Here is a 13,153-nt window from a genome sequence, read left to right as displayed (position 1 = left end):
GAATCTTACAAACAGTAAGAGTTACGGATTTCAGCTCCCAGAATTCTCCAGCCGGTCAAGCTGGCTGGAGAATTCTGGGAGTTGAAGTCTTAACTTTGTCAATGTTGGACACCCCTCCTCTAGATAATCATTTCTGTAGAACTTATTCCAAGATAATGTATTTGAGAATATTACTTCAGTCCATTTGATATATGTTACCCAGCATTAATTGGGCTTTAGTTATTGGAACTTATTATCTTGATCTACTGCAGTAATGCCAACTTTTGAAAGAAAATTTTAACAAGATTTTTCTTTTCTTTTGTCTTTTGTCTTTCAAAGAACAATAATTATGTCACCAGGTATCTAAGTCATAATCTGTATGCATTTATAATTTCAGATCTTCTCGCTGGGCTATTGCCCTACTGGAGAATGGTTGGCAGTAGGGATGGAAAACAGCAATGTTGAAGTGTTGCATGTCACAAAACCAGACAAATATCAGCTCCATCTTCACGAGAGTTGTGTGTTATCCCTTAAGTTTGCCCATTGTGGTAAGCAATTTAATACATGCTGGCTTTTTCGTCTGTTTGCTAAACATAATTCCAATAGAAACAGAAAAGGAAAGATACTGTTTAATTTTGCATGTGTGACTGAATGTTTGTGAAATCTTGATGTAATGTATTGCTTTGACCAGAAGAAAACACAAATGGAGATAGGGAGATAAGAAGTGGAGTTTTGCTGATGTAGAATTAATCCATTTCCTCTAATTATAATATAAAATGTGTTTTCAGGCAAATGGTTTGTAAGCACTGGAAAGGATAATCTTCTGAATGCATGGAGAACACCCTATGGAGCCAGTATATTTCAGGTAAAAATCATTAACCAGTCCCTCTCTTTTCAGCCCCAAATCATGTAGACCCAGGATGTCCAACCTTGGCAACTTTAAGACCTGTGGATTTCAACTCCCAGAATTCCCCAATTCAGAGAGTTGAAGTCCACAGAAATTAAAGTTTCCAAGGTTGGACTCCCCTGATGTAGACCTAATGATCCAGCATACAGCAGTTGGGAAGGAGAAATGGAGGAAGATAATATGCAAATTATTTGGGCAAATCCCAGGGATGGACTGATACCATGAGCTTTAAGTGCTTCATTTAATTTTAGCTTATGTCAGATAATAATTACACGTACTGTATAAACTCTGCCAGTGGTAGATTTTACAAAGCATATCCGTTGACCAAATCTGCTCTCAATAGTGTTGCAGTATTCATCCTTTGAGAACCTTATATAACATTTTAAAGCCTTGCTGTTTTTAAGCCTTTCATTTTATGCTGAATCCAGTTCCAACCCCATTGCTGAAATTGCTATTAAAGGGTAAATAATGGTGGTTTTTCTTCCACACTTATTACAAAGTGGAATCTTTGTAGCAATCAGAATTTTTTGTGGTGGGCATGCATGTGTATACACACGTATACACGCAGTAACAACAGTATAATAACCACAAGGATAAATGGTATAATAAGAGAAATCCATGCAACAATGAACAAAACAGTAGAAACAGTGAAAGAGAGGCAAGACATATGGCTCACTAGGAAGAATTTAAAGGTGGTTTTGGTAGCTTTGGGTAGTGGTATGAAGCCAAGTATGGAGATTTCAATTGTTTGTCTCCAAAGCATGTGGGGGCATGTTTCCCTCTGTTTTCAAGATCCCAAGGATCTGTTTTGCCTGATCCCAAGGATCTTGTTTTGCTACTCTGGAGTCTGGCCTTCCTGAGCCTTCCTTTCACTCCACTCTGTCTGCCTTTTGCATTTTTCTCATGCCACGCCTCTGTTTGGTTTGAGGCCTGTTTCCCACAATCAGGCAGCAAAACCGCAATTGGCTGACAGGATCACTGAAGCCTAATTATTTCCCCTGCGAAGCCCGAATTCAAGCTAGGTTCCAAGTTTTTCTGCACCGCATAGAGCGTGTGACTGATTTTTCAGCTAAAAGTAGGCTTTGAACTGTATTTAAGCAAACCAAACCATTCATTTTCTATCACAAACTGCCTCCTCTGTGGGCTGCTTTTAGACATCTGGTTGTCCCAATTGGTTGTGAATACACATTAGGTCACTTCTGTTTTATTTAAACTCTTCAAGGCTGCAAGAAAGAAAATAATACTGTGTAACAAGTGTGTTTTGTTGATTTTAATCTCTAGAGAAGAGTACATGTATGCCAAGTACAACCTTATTATTCTCTCAAGCCTGGAGAGTTAACTGCAATTAAGTTTGAAGATGCACAGACTGGAGAATAATACCAGACAGGAAGCAGAAATGTATAATTGAACCATCCTGTAACTGTTTTATTTCTTAAAAGGAACTAATTTACTATTCCATCTGATTTATGCAGAGAATGGTTAACACATGCTTTTTTTTTCTTGTTTTAGTCCAAAGAGTCATCTTCTGTACTTAGCTGTGATATCTCTGTGGATGACAAATACATTGTCACTGGCTCTGGGGACAAGAAGGCTACAGTGTATGAAGTTATTTATTAAAGACAAATCTGAATGAAAACCGTACTCCTTCTAGTAGCACTTTGCTGTATATTACTTTTATTTTTCTTGTTTCCCAATCTGAGGGATGAACATGTTCAACACAGTTGTGGAATTTTCCCACTAGACTTGCTATTTAATAGCAAGCACTCATTAAGAACATATAAAACCAAATCTTCAGCTATCTACTTGGAAGAAGATGGAATAAGCATACTTAACAGGGAACTGACTCTTTTAATTATGTAACATAGCTGTAATGTATTTATTTTGTTAAAGAAATCTTTCTAACAAGGAACTGACTAAACAAAGTAGTCGGCGTCTGCCTTGGATTTGAAGGTGCGTTACATTCTTGATGACTATATTGTTGGGTTTTGTGTGACTATTGAGAAGCAAGGGCAAATTTCTGTGTGTTTGTGCATGTGTGTGTGTATGCACTAATTATGTGTATCTGCATAAGTGATACAGATATTATTTAAGCCAAGAGTTTCATTAAGTCATGTAGTTTAAAAAAAAATACAGTATTACAAATGGCAGTGACCTAGTTCACATTAACCTGTAGGAATATGAAATATGAAACATGCTAGAGAAATAGGATCTTTTCTCCATTAGTCATCATGTCATTCAGATATGGATGGTTATAATATCTGAACAGCAATTTTGATAATGACAAGCCCATCTCCCAGACTATGGATTTGCCTGGAAATAACACTAATCTATTATTAAGTGTTGCATGTATAAACCTTCCAAAAACCACAGGCTTTTTCTGTAGTGTGTATGCAATGAAATGAAAAGCATTCATTTTCATTATAAATAAAGTATGGCTGCTTATGTCTACTGAGACAAACTGGTTAATATTGAGTGAGGTTTATAAAAAAATACTTCGAATCATAGTTGATAGTCTTGTGTTTATTTCTCCTAAACTAGCTTTCCTCAACTTCAGGCTATCCAGCTGTTTTGGATGTTAACTTAACAACTATCTCAGCCAATACAGCCAATGATCAGGAATGATTTTTGATCTCCTTGAAGCTGCACTAGAATAAAAGGAAATGGGAAGCTTGTAAATCCAAGGCTTCGCCAGGTTTATTCCCAGAGCAGAGTCTTATGCACCTTGGACACTGTCCAGATGAGTAGACTTTCAGCTTCCCAAATTTCCAGCCATTGCTTTATCCTAAAGTTTACACATCTGGAGGGAACTCAGGTCAGGGAAGATTGCCATAGTTACAATTATCAACTGTAATTGAAGTTTATATCTGAAAACAAGCAATAATGGACAACAAATCTATAAATTTGATCAATCTATATTATATTTTATTCTCTTTCTCTCTTCTCTTGAAAACTATAGAAGGGGTGAAATCCTATTTTACCATGTTCTATAGCCTCTACTCATCTGCAAGTTTTATTTAATAAGACCACTTTCTTACTATTTTGGCCTGAATTGTCAGTCATTCATGTTTTCTCTGGTGGCTTGGTATCCTAACTATATTCTTATGATGTTTTAAAAATCATTTAGGTAGTTCAGATAATATGAGTTCTGATTTTTCCTTAAGATCCGCTTAAAAATAATAATATTGTTTTGAGGATGTGCTTCATTATGAGAGGCAACCACATGCCGAGGCGAGTGGATCATGCATGTTTATGTGGACCCCATATTTTCAGGAAATTTAATAATTTCATATTTCTACGGGAAAATTAAATACAAGAAATTGTGAAAATACAAGCCAAAACCAGCTATACTCTTAACAAGTTATTTTAAGCAGCCAATTTGACATTGTTTTGTCAACTTCCTGTAGAGTATATAATGATTATACTTTGAGATGTTTAAAATTGAGTGCATTGGTCAGAATTTTTAATATCACTTTTATTTTGTACATTTCAGAGAGAAGTACAATAACATGTCTCAAAGATCATCTTCATTCTTTCTGGATGTTTTTGCTACATTTCTTTGAAAAGAAAGATATGCGCCTTTGGGCAATTTTGCAGTTCTAAAGATTACAGAAAAAAAATATTTGATATATTCATTGGAGATGGCACTGAGAAGGGAATGGATTCCGACACGAATACAAACTATAAAAGTGAGGACCTCAGAGTTAGAATTTAGAAGAGCACTCATTCTGAAGTACAGAACAAAATGGATTTTTTTCACTCAGAGAAGGACTTGCTTTATTTACCGCCAGTTCTATCCAAGTCTTAGTTGAACGTCCCTGAAATGGACGCAGGCTGAGCCATTGTGCCAGAAACCATGTGTTATCTTTTTATGTTGTTGTTGTTGCTGTTAAACTATGACCTGTGACATATTCCTTTTGAATGCTTTAAAAAAAAATAAACCCCTTTAAGTCTGTGGATCTGCTGATGTACAGTGCCTTTGCTGCTATGGATCAAAATCAAAAGAACTGTGTAGATAAACCTTTATTGTGTAAGTAGAAAATTACTTAATTTCATACTAGAAATGGGTTAATGCTGCAAGTTAAAATGGACTGTTCATTGAAGTTCCAAATGTGGTAGCAAATAATAATATTAATAATAATGTGTTAAGTGCTCAGTGTTTGATGTCATTAACAGTTTCGTAATACTCTACAGTGTAGAAAGATTTTGATACTAAACTGTGTCTTGTACATAGTTCTAATGCATTGTATTGACCACAAGTACTTCTATAATGGTAGATTATTGTTTGTGCATTCAAACTTTTAAGCATTAAACATAAGTAACTTGTAAGAAAAGATTTTTTCTAGTTTTTCCTTCTTTTGTGTGATACGGTATGAAACCAGCAAACAGATGTTATTGCTTTTTCAACTTACTCTAAGAACATACGATATAGATTAAAAGGTATTTCCCATTCCATGGGGGTTTTTTTTCTGAATGAGTTTATTAAACCAAAACATTGTGTGATTATATGAAGTGAATTGTTTGGCAACTTTGTAGATGTTAGTGCCAGATACGGTTTCAGCATATGATTTTCATTAATATATCTTTCTTCCTATAGTACAGCTGTAGTGTCCTGCTTTGCATGTGTTCTGAACCAGCCCTCTTCTGGCCTTGTAAAGGCAAACCCCTATTTAAGAAGAAGAGACTGGAGAGCTTCCAAGGCTAAAAGGCATCTGCCAAGATTTAATTACGCAGTTAACAAAAACACAAGAGCTTGTCTTCTCAAGCGGAAAAGTTGCTTTCAGCAACCAGCCCCTCCCCAAACACTCCTTTTATAGAGAGCTCAGGGCGTGGTCTCCCTGTGCCTCCTCCCGAGGAGTCTCACAGCCTTTCTTTGTTTGTTCCTGCTCGACTGCCTCCTGCGTCGGGCGTCCTTGAACAGGGCCAGCTGTGGGTCATCTTCCTCCGCACTCTCGGGCTCACGCAGCTGAGAAGAGGTCCCCGGCTAAGGACTCTGCAAAGCCTCCAAATCATCATCAGCCGGTTCGTTTCCCTCCTCCCCCACATCTGAGTCATCCGATACATCGGAGCCGGCTGTCGGACCCACAGGCTGGCCCTGAGTCACAACACTATCCCGCACCGCAGGGCCCTTCCCCCGGGTCTGCCGATCCGGATGCGGTCGGGATGGGAACTGTTCGTGAAAAGCAGTCACCAACGCAGGGGCATGAACGGCGGTCGCGTCTTCCCATGTGAAGTCCTCCGGCCCGTACCCTTTCCACTCGATCAGGTACTGGAAGCGACCTTTCAGCCAGCGGGAATCCCTGATGCTGGCGACCTCGTACTCGGGGGTGCTGTCGCCATCACGAGGTCCTGATGGGGGAGGTTCCGCTTGGCGAAGTGGACAAGCCGGTTGTTCGGGGACCAACAAGGACCGATGGAAGACGGGGTGCACGCGCAGGGAACGTGGCAGAGTTAAACGATAGGCGACCGGGTTGATGACGGCCTCGACTGGGAACGGTCCAAGGTAACGGTGGTCCAGCTTCCTCGCCGGCCGAGTGGATGGTAGGTTCCTGGTGGACAGCCAGACCCGATCCCCCACCGATAATGGAGGCGTATCCCTTCTCGACCGATCGGCGAACCTCTTGTAGTCGGCCTTGGCCTTCTCCAGCTGCCGTCGCACCAACCGATGGATCGCCTGTAACTCCGCCATGAATTCGTTCGCTGCCGGCTCCGGTGAGTCCACGGGAGAAAGGGGGAAAAACCGGGGGTGATAACCCACGTTGGCCAAGAACGGTGTCATCTGCGTGGAGGTGTGCAGCGAGTTGTTAAAGGCAAACTCGGCTATGGCCAAATAGTCCACCCAATTGTCCTGCTGCAGGTTAACGTAGCAGCGCAGATACTGCTCTAAGATGCCGATGACCTTCTCGGTACCCCCGTCGGTCTGAGGATGATGCGCGGACGAGAGGCAAACCTTAATGTCCAACGCCCGCATCAACTCCTGCCAGAAGCGGGCTGTAAACTGGGCCCCCCTATCGGAGACGACTCTATCGGGAAGGCCGTGCAGCCGGAACACCTGTTGGATGAACATGCGACTAGTGGCGCGAGCTGACGGTAAGCCGCGACAGGGGATGAAGTGCGCCATCTTGGTCAACATGTCCACCACCACAAACACTGTCGTGAAGCCGGAGGATGGGGGTAGATCCGTCAGAAAGTCCATGGACACAGCCCCCCAGGGTCTCTTGGGCGTTGGCAAAGGTTGCAGTAAACCAGGCGGGGCCCCTGTCGCTGACTTGGCCTGCCTGCATGGGACGCAGGAGGTGACATAAGACTGGACATCGTGTCGGACTCGGGGCCACCAGAATGTACGGGAGACCAGGTTCAGAGTCTTGAACAGGCCAAAATGCCCCGCAGCCGGGTTATCATGACATTGGCTGAGGACGAGTCCCCTGAGTGGCCCTCCTGGAACATAGAGCCGGTCACGATAATACAGGAGTCCATCCGTGACCGACCAAGGCGAATCTGGCCCCACCTCTTCCTTCCGCTGAGCCACCCACGCCTCCTGCTGCTGCGCCTCCCGGATCCGAGCCCGTATATCCACCGGCTCCCGCACCGCAGCAAAAGACTCGACGGGGATCACTGTCCTGGGCGGAAGCTTGTCTTCCACTCGGGTGTACTCGGGCTTCCTGGACAGAGCATCCGCTCTCTGGTTGTGCCCGCTTGGTATGTACCGCACCCGGAAGTCAAACCTCGCAAAGAAGAGGGACCACCGGATCTGGCGTTGGTTCAAATTCCGAGCGGTCTGCAGGCTTTCCAGATTCTTGTGGTCCGTCCGGACCTCGATTTGATGCCGCGCCCCCTCCAGATGATGCCTCCAAGCCTCGAACGCCGCCTTGATGGCCAGCAGCTCCTTCTCCCAGATGGTATAGTTGCGCTCCGAGGGATTCAATTTCCGAGAGTGATACGCGCAAGGGAAAAGGGTACCGTTGGGCGTCGCTGCCTGGAGTAACACGGCCCCAATGGCAATGTCGGAGGCGTCCGCCTCCACAACAAACGGCCGTTGCGGGTCAGGATGCTTCAAGATGGGCTCCTTCATGAAGGCGTCCTTCAAAGCTTGGAACGCCTGTTGTTCGGGGGCGTTCCACTGGAACCGAGTCTTCTTCTGCAGGAGCCGGGTGAGGGGGGCTGTCAAGGCAGCAAAGCCAGGGATGAATGTCCGATAGTAGTTGGCAAATCCAAGAAGTCGCTGAACATCCTTCACGCGACGCGGGGGTTGCCAACTCTGCAACGACTCAACTTTACTCGGTTCCATGGCGATGCCCTCAGGAGAAATGCGGTGGCCCAAGAAATCAATGGTCACCTGGTAGAACTGGCACTTCTCCAACTTGGCAAACAGCCGATGTTTCCGGAGGCGCTGCAGGACCTGACGGAGATGCTGATGATGCGCTTCACGCGACGGGGAGTAAATCAGGATGTCGTCCAGGTAAATCACAACAAACTGGTCCAACAGATCCCGAAAGATGTCATTCATAAAATGCTGAAACACAGCGGGGGCGTTGGTCAGGCCAAACGGCATCACCGTGTACTCGAAATGTCCATAGCGAGTACCAAACGCCGTCTTCCACTCATCACCCGGCCGAACCCTGACGAGGTTGTAAGCTCCACGCAGGTCCAGTTTCGTGAAGATCTTAGCCTCCCGGAGTCGGTCCAAGAGCTCGGGGATGAGGGGCAGCGGGTAGCGGTTACGCACCGTGATAGCGTTGAGTTTCCGGTAGTCACAGCAAAGCCGTAACTCGCCCGACTTCTTTTTGATGAAGAGCACGGGCGCAGACACTGGCGAGGACGAGGGCCGGATGAAACCACGAGCCAAGTTCTTTGTCAGGAAGTCCCGCAATGCAGCCAACTCGGGCTCCGACATGGAGTACAAACGCCCCACTGGGAGAGGCGCATCAGGGACTAGGTCAATGGAGCAGTCGTAGGGCCTGTGCGGGGGTAATTGGTCCGCCTCTGACTCGCTGAACACGTCAGCAAAGTCGGACAGTTCGGGAGGCAAGGAAACCCCTGGGGAACCCTCCACCTGGCCGGCACAGATATGGCGGGTGTGGTCCACGCACTGCAAACTTGGGAAGGTGACCAAGTTCTGAGACCAATAGATCTGTGGATCATGCGCCCGGAGCCACGCCAGTCCCAAGACCACGGGGAAGTGCAGTTCCGAAGTGACGTAGAACTGAATGGCCTCCACATGGGTACTGATGGCCATACACACGGGTTGCGTGGCGGCCGTAATAGGCCCGGACAGGAGCACTCGACCATCGATGGTCTCCACAAGCATGGGCGGATCCACTGGACACTGGGGAACAGCCCATTTGGCCACAAAGGCCGAATCCATAAAGTTAGTGGTAGCCCCAGAGTCAATTAAGGCATGGACCGGAATCCCCTCTGGCTTGCCAGGAAGGATCAGACGTGCCTCCAAAATCAAATGCCGTGAAGGTTCACAGGCACCGTCGGAACGGCATCGCTCGGCGTGGTCGTTGTGGGTCGCCCGATCTTTCACACCGTCTAGATCGGGCTCGGGCCGTTTCCCGACAGCAAAGCAGGGGACTTTCTCAGGGCCGGCTTGGTCACTGATGCCCGCTGACGCTTCTTTGGACAAGAAGCAGCCAAATGTCCAGGGTCCCCACAGTAAAAACACAACCCCTCCGATCGTCGTCTGTCCATTTCCGTCACCGATAGACGGGACCTGGCGGCACCCAGCTCCATTCGCTCCTCCCTCTGGACTGGGGGCTCACGCACAACAGGGGCGGCAGGGGTCTGTGGGGTGGCACGGCGACTCTTTCGCTGCTGCAACCGGGCATCGATCCGCAGACAAAGATGGATCAGCCCATTCAGATCTGAGGGAATGTCCACGCGGGCCAGCTCATCCAACATCTCCTCTGACAAGCCATCCTGAAAGGCATCCACGAGCGCAGCCTCATTCCAGGCGGAATCCTGGCTAAGCAGCCGGAAATCGCTGATATAGGCCTGTAGAGGGCGCTGACCCTGCCTCAAAACTTTCAGGCGTCGGGTGGCAGTCTGCGCCTTAATCGGGTCCTCGTACATGAGGCGCATATGGTCACAAAACCCCCCAAAGTTATCCAACAAAGGGCTAGGCTGTGCCAACAGAGGCGTGCCCCAACGAGCTGCATCTCCCGACAGAAGGCTCAACACGAATCCCACCTTATCTCGGTCAGTGGGGAAATCAACTGCTCTCACACTGATAAAAAGCTGGCATTGTCCCAGGAAGGCAGGAAACAGTTCTGGATTACCAGCAAATTTATCCGGCATAGCTATCTGACATTTCCTCCTGGGTGGGGGTGCAGCATGTACCTGAGCTTGCAGTTGAGCCACCTGAGCTGCCAGCAAAGTAAGTTGCTGAGTGAGCTGGGCATTCTCGGCAAAAAGCTGCTCCATCGTAGTAATAAGGGGTGGGGGCTGAAAGCAAACTGTTCTGAACCAGCCCTCTTCTGGCCTTGTAAAGGCAAACCCCTATTTAAGAAGAAGAGACTGGAGAGCTTCCAAGGCTAAAAGGCATCTGCCAAGATTTAATTACGCAGTTAACAAAAACACAAGAGCTTGTCTTCTCAAGCGGAAAAGTTGCTTTCAGCAACCAGCCCCTCCCCAAACACTCCTTTTATAGAGAGCTCAGGGCGTGGTCTCCCTGTGCCTCCTCCCGAGGAGTCTCACAGCCTTTCTTTGTTTGTTCCTGCTCGACTGCCTCCTGCGTCGGGCGTCCTTGAACAGGGCCAGCTGTGGGTCATCTTCCTCCGCACTCTCGGGCTCACGCAGCTGAGAAGAGGTCCCCGGCTGAGGACTCTGCAAAGCCTCCAAATCATCATCAGCCGGTTCGTTTCCCTCCTCCCCCACATCTGAGTCATCCGATACATCGGAGCCGGCTGTCGGACCCACAGGCTGGCCCTGAGTCACAACAGCATGTGGCAGTAAACCACAGTGCATTTGGTTGTTAACTTAAGATGAAATGTGAGCCATACCATTCTGACTTGTTCAACAAATCACTGTTAGGAAAAAAAAATCTCTTAGTACCAATGGAATAGAATATTTGTATTTCAGGGTTGAACTGTGGGGTCCTTGGTGCTTGCAGGAAAACAACAAAGCTGAGAGAGCACCAAGGACCCAACAAAACTCTTAGTTCTTTATGCCTATAAAAATGCAAGATTTCTTCCCAGGCATGAATAGGGTGGGTATATGCCATTATCTTTATTTGCTGAAAAGAATGGAAGTTGGTGTTTAAAAAACAACAACAAATGAATGTGAAGTATAAACAATTACAAATATTGGTGCTGAAAATATATGAAGATTAGCTATATTTAATAGGGTTGTATGTTGCATCAGATTTCAAAGAGACAACAACAACAAAAGGCTTCTAAAGAGTATTGGACACTCACATGGCAGCTGCCAGAAACTCCTTAAAGTAGCTGCAACTTTGCCCTCCATGCTGTAACATAATCCCAAGAAAAGACATATTTAGTTTAAGATAGCAGTAGCACTAACACTTAGACTTATATACTGCTTCATAGTGCTTTACAGCCCTCTGCTTTACAGAATCATCATATTGCCCACAACAATCTGGGTCCTCATTTTACTGACTTTGGAAGGATGGAAGGCTGAGTCAACCTTGAGCCGGTCAGGATCGAACTGCTGGCAGTGAGCAGAGTCAGTCTGCAATACTGATTTCTAAACACCGTGCCACCACGATTCTATGTGTGCAACCATGTGCCCATTTTTCTCTCTTCCCTTCAGTTCAGCTATCTTTCAGCTACCTATCTCTCTCCTGGTCTCTCCCTCCCTCCCTCTCCATTCATTCATTCATCCATCCATCCATCCATCCATCCATCCATTCATTTATTGCATCTGATGAAGGGAGGGAATATGAGAGAGAGAGAGAGAGAGAATCTGTGTATGTGGGAGAATGAATGGTTGCTATATGTTGATTGACTCAAATTATTTTTAAGCAAAATATTTTATGGACAGTTTTAATCCAAAATTATTTACTACATTTGTAAAGCTATGCTTACATATACATTTATCAGAGAGAGGTGTATTTCCAGTTCAGAAAAAAACTGCAGAATTATAGTTCTTATCTACAACTACAATTTTGGAAGCTCTGGTTTTGTTAAAAGCATTCAACAGAAACTTTCCATGTGTTTTACATGACATTGCCAAAAAGACATTGATAAACATAAACATAAACCTGACTTAGGTTTATGATATAAATACATTCTTGCACATAAAATTTTGTTTTGCTGGTTTTACGAACAGATTAAAAAGCAGATCATATCCCAGTGCATATCATCCATAGATATCCAAGACCTTAACGGATGAGAAGTTTCAGAAGTTGAGAGAGTCAACACAGCAATAAGACTCCAAGGCTGTTTTATCCCCCTTCAAGGTTTGATTCATATGGTGAGCCTTTATCCCCCTTCAAGGTTTGATTCATATGGTGAGCCCTTCCTTCTATTTATAGCTTTCAATCTAGATTTTGAGGGTAAAGTGTTTGTCTCCTTCATCTGGCAATTGTTCAGTAAATTTCAGTGCTGTCGAAGTGCAACATTCAAGTAGGGCATGATCATCATAGTGTACTCATACACTGGCCTCAACTGCACACTAAATGGAAAAATAGCCCGCTGGACATTTTAGGCTTACATTGATCAATTCTCAGAGAGATGAGGTGTGTGATCACGGTTCCCATCTCATCTTGCTGCTGATTTTACGGACGATACGATGAAGTTAAAGCTTTCATTATGAAGTTATCCTTCAAGTTGTTTGCTTCTCAGCCTTTCTTCTGCTCTCAGGGTTCCAAGTGGCTTTCTAAAGGTGCAGTACAGGTAGTCCTTGACTTACAACAGTTCATTTATTGACTGTTAAAAATTACAACAGCACTGAAAATAGTGACCTATGAACATTTTTAACACTCATGACTGTTGCAGCATCCTGATGGTCTCATGATCAAAATAAAGACACTTGGCAACCGACTCATATTTACGATGGTTGCGGTGTCCTGGGGTCATGGGATCACTTCTGACAAGCAAAGTCAATAGGGAATCCAGATTCACTTAAAAGCCATGTTACTAACTTAACAGCTGCATTGATTCCCTTGACAACGGTGGCAAAAAGGTCGTAAAATGAGGCACGGCTCACTTAACAACTGTCTCACTTAGCAACAGAAATTTTGGGCTCAACTGGGGTCATACTTTGAGGACTACCTATACATGCTACCACCTTGGATGCCACTGGGTA

General features: G+C 45.1%; 1 protein-coding gene across 2 annotated transcripts in view; it reads left to right on the top strand.

Moving 5' to 3' along the window:
- The window catches only part of LOC308662669 (transducin-like enhancer protein 4), a 183,298-nt gene extending 178,458 nt beyond the window's left edge, over positions 1–4,840 (top strand). For both annotated transcript variants that reach the window (XM_081318751.1, XM_081318750.1), the window contains exons 18-21: positions 377–527; positions 768–844; positions 2,396–2,836; positions 4,377–4,840. In XM_081318751.1, coding sequence (XP_081174877.1) covers positions 377–527; positions 768–844; positions 2,396–2,503 — 336 coding nt within the window. In that variant the 3' untranslated portion in view covers positions 2,504–2,836; positions 4,377–4,840. The remainder of the gene's footprint in view (positions 1–376; positions 528–767; positions 845–2,395; positions 2,837–4,376) is intronic.
- The last annotated feature ends 8,313 nt before the right edge of the window (positions 4,841–13,153 follow it).

This window comes from Vipera berus (genome assembly GCF_964194415.1).
Source record: "Vipera berus genome assembly, chromosome: 2".
NCBI lineage: Eukaryota > Metazoa > Chordata > Lepidosauria > Squamata > Viperidae > Vipera > Vipera berus.
Note: the sequence above shows the minus strand (reverse complement) of the source record. Positions and strands in the feature narration are given on the sequence as shown.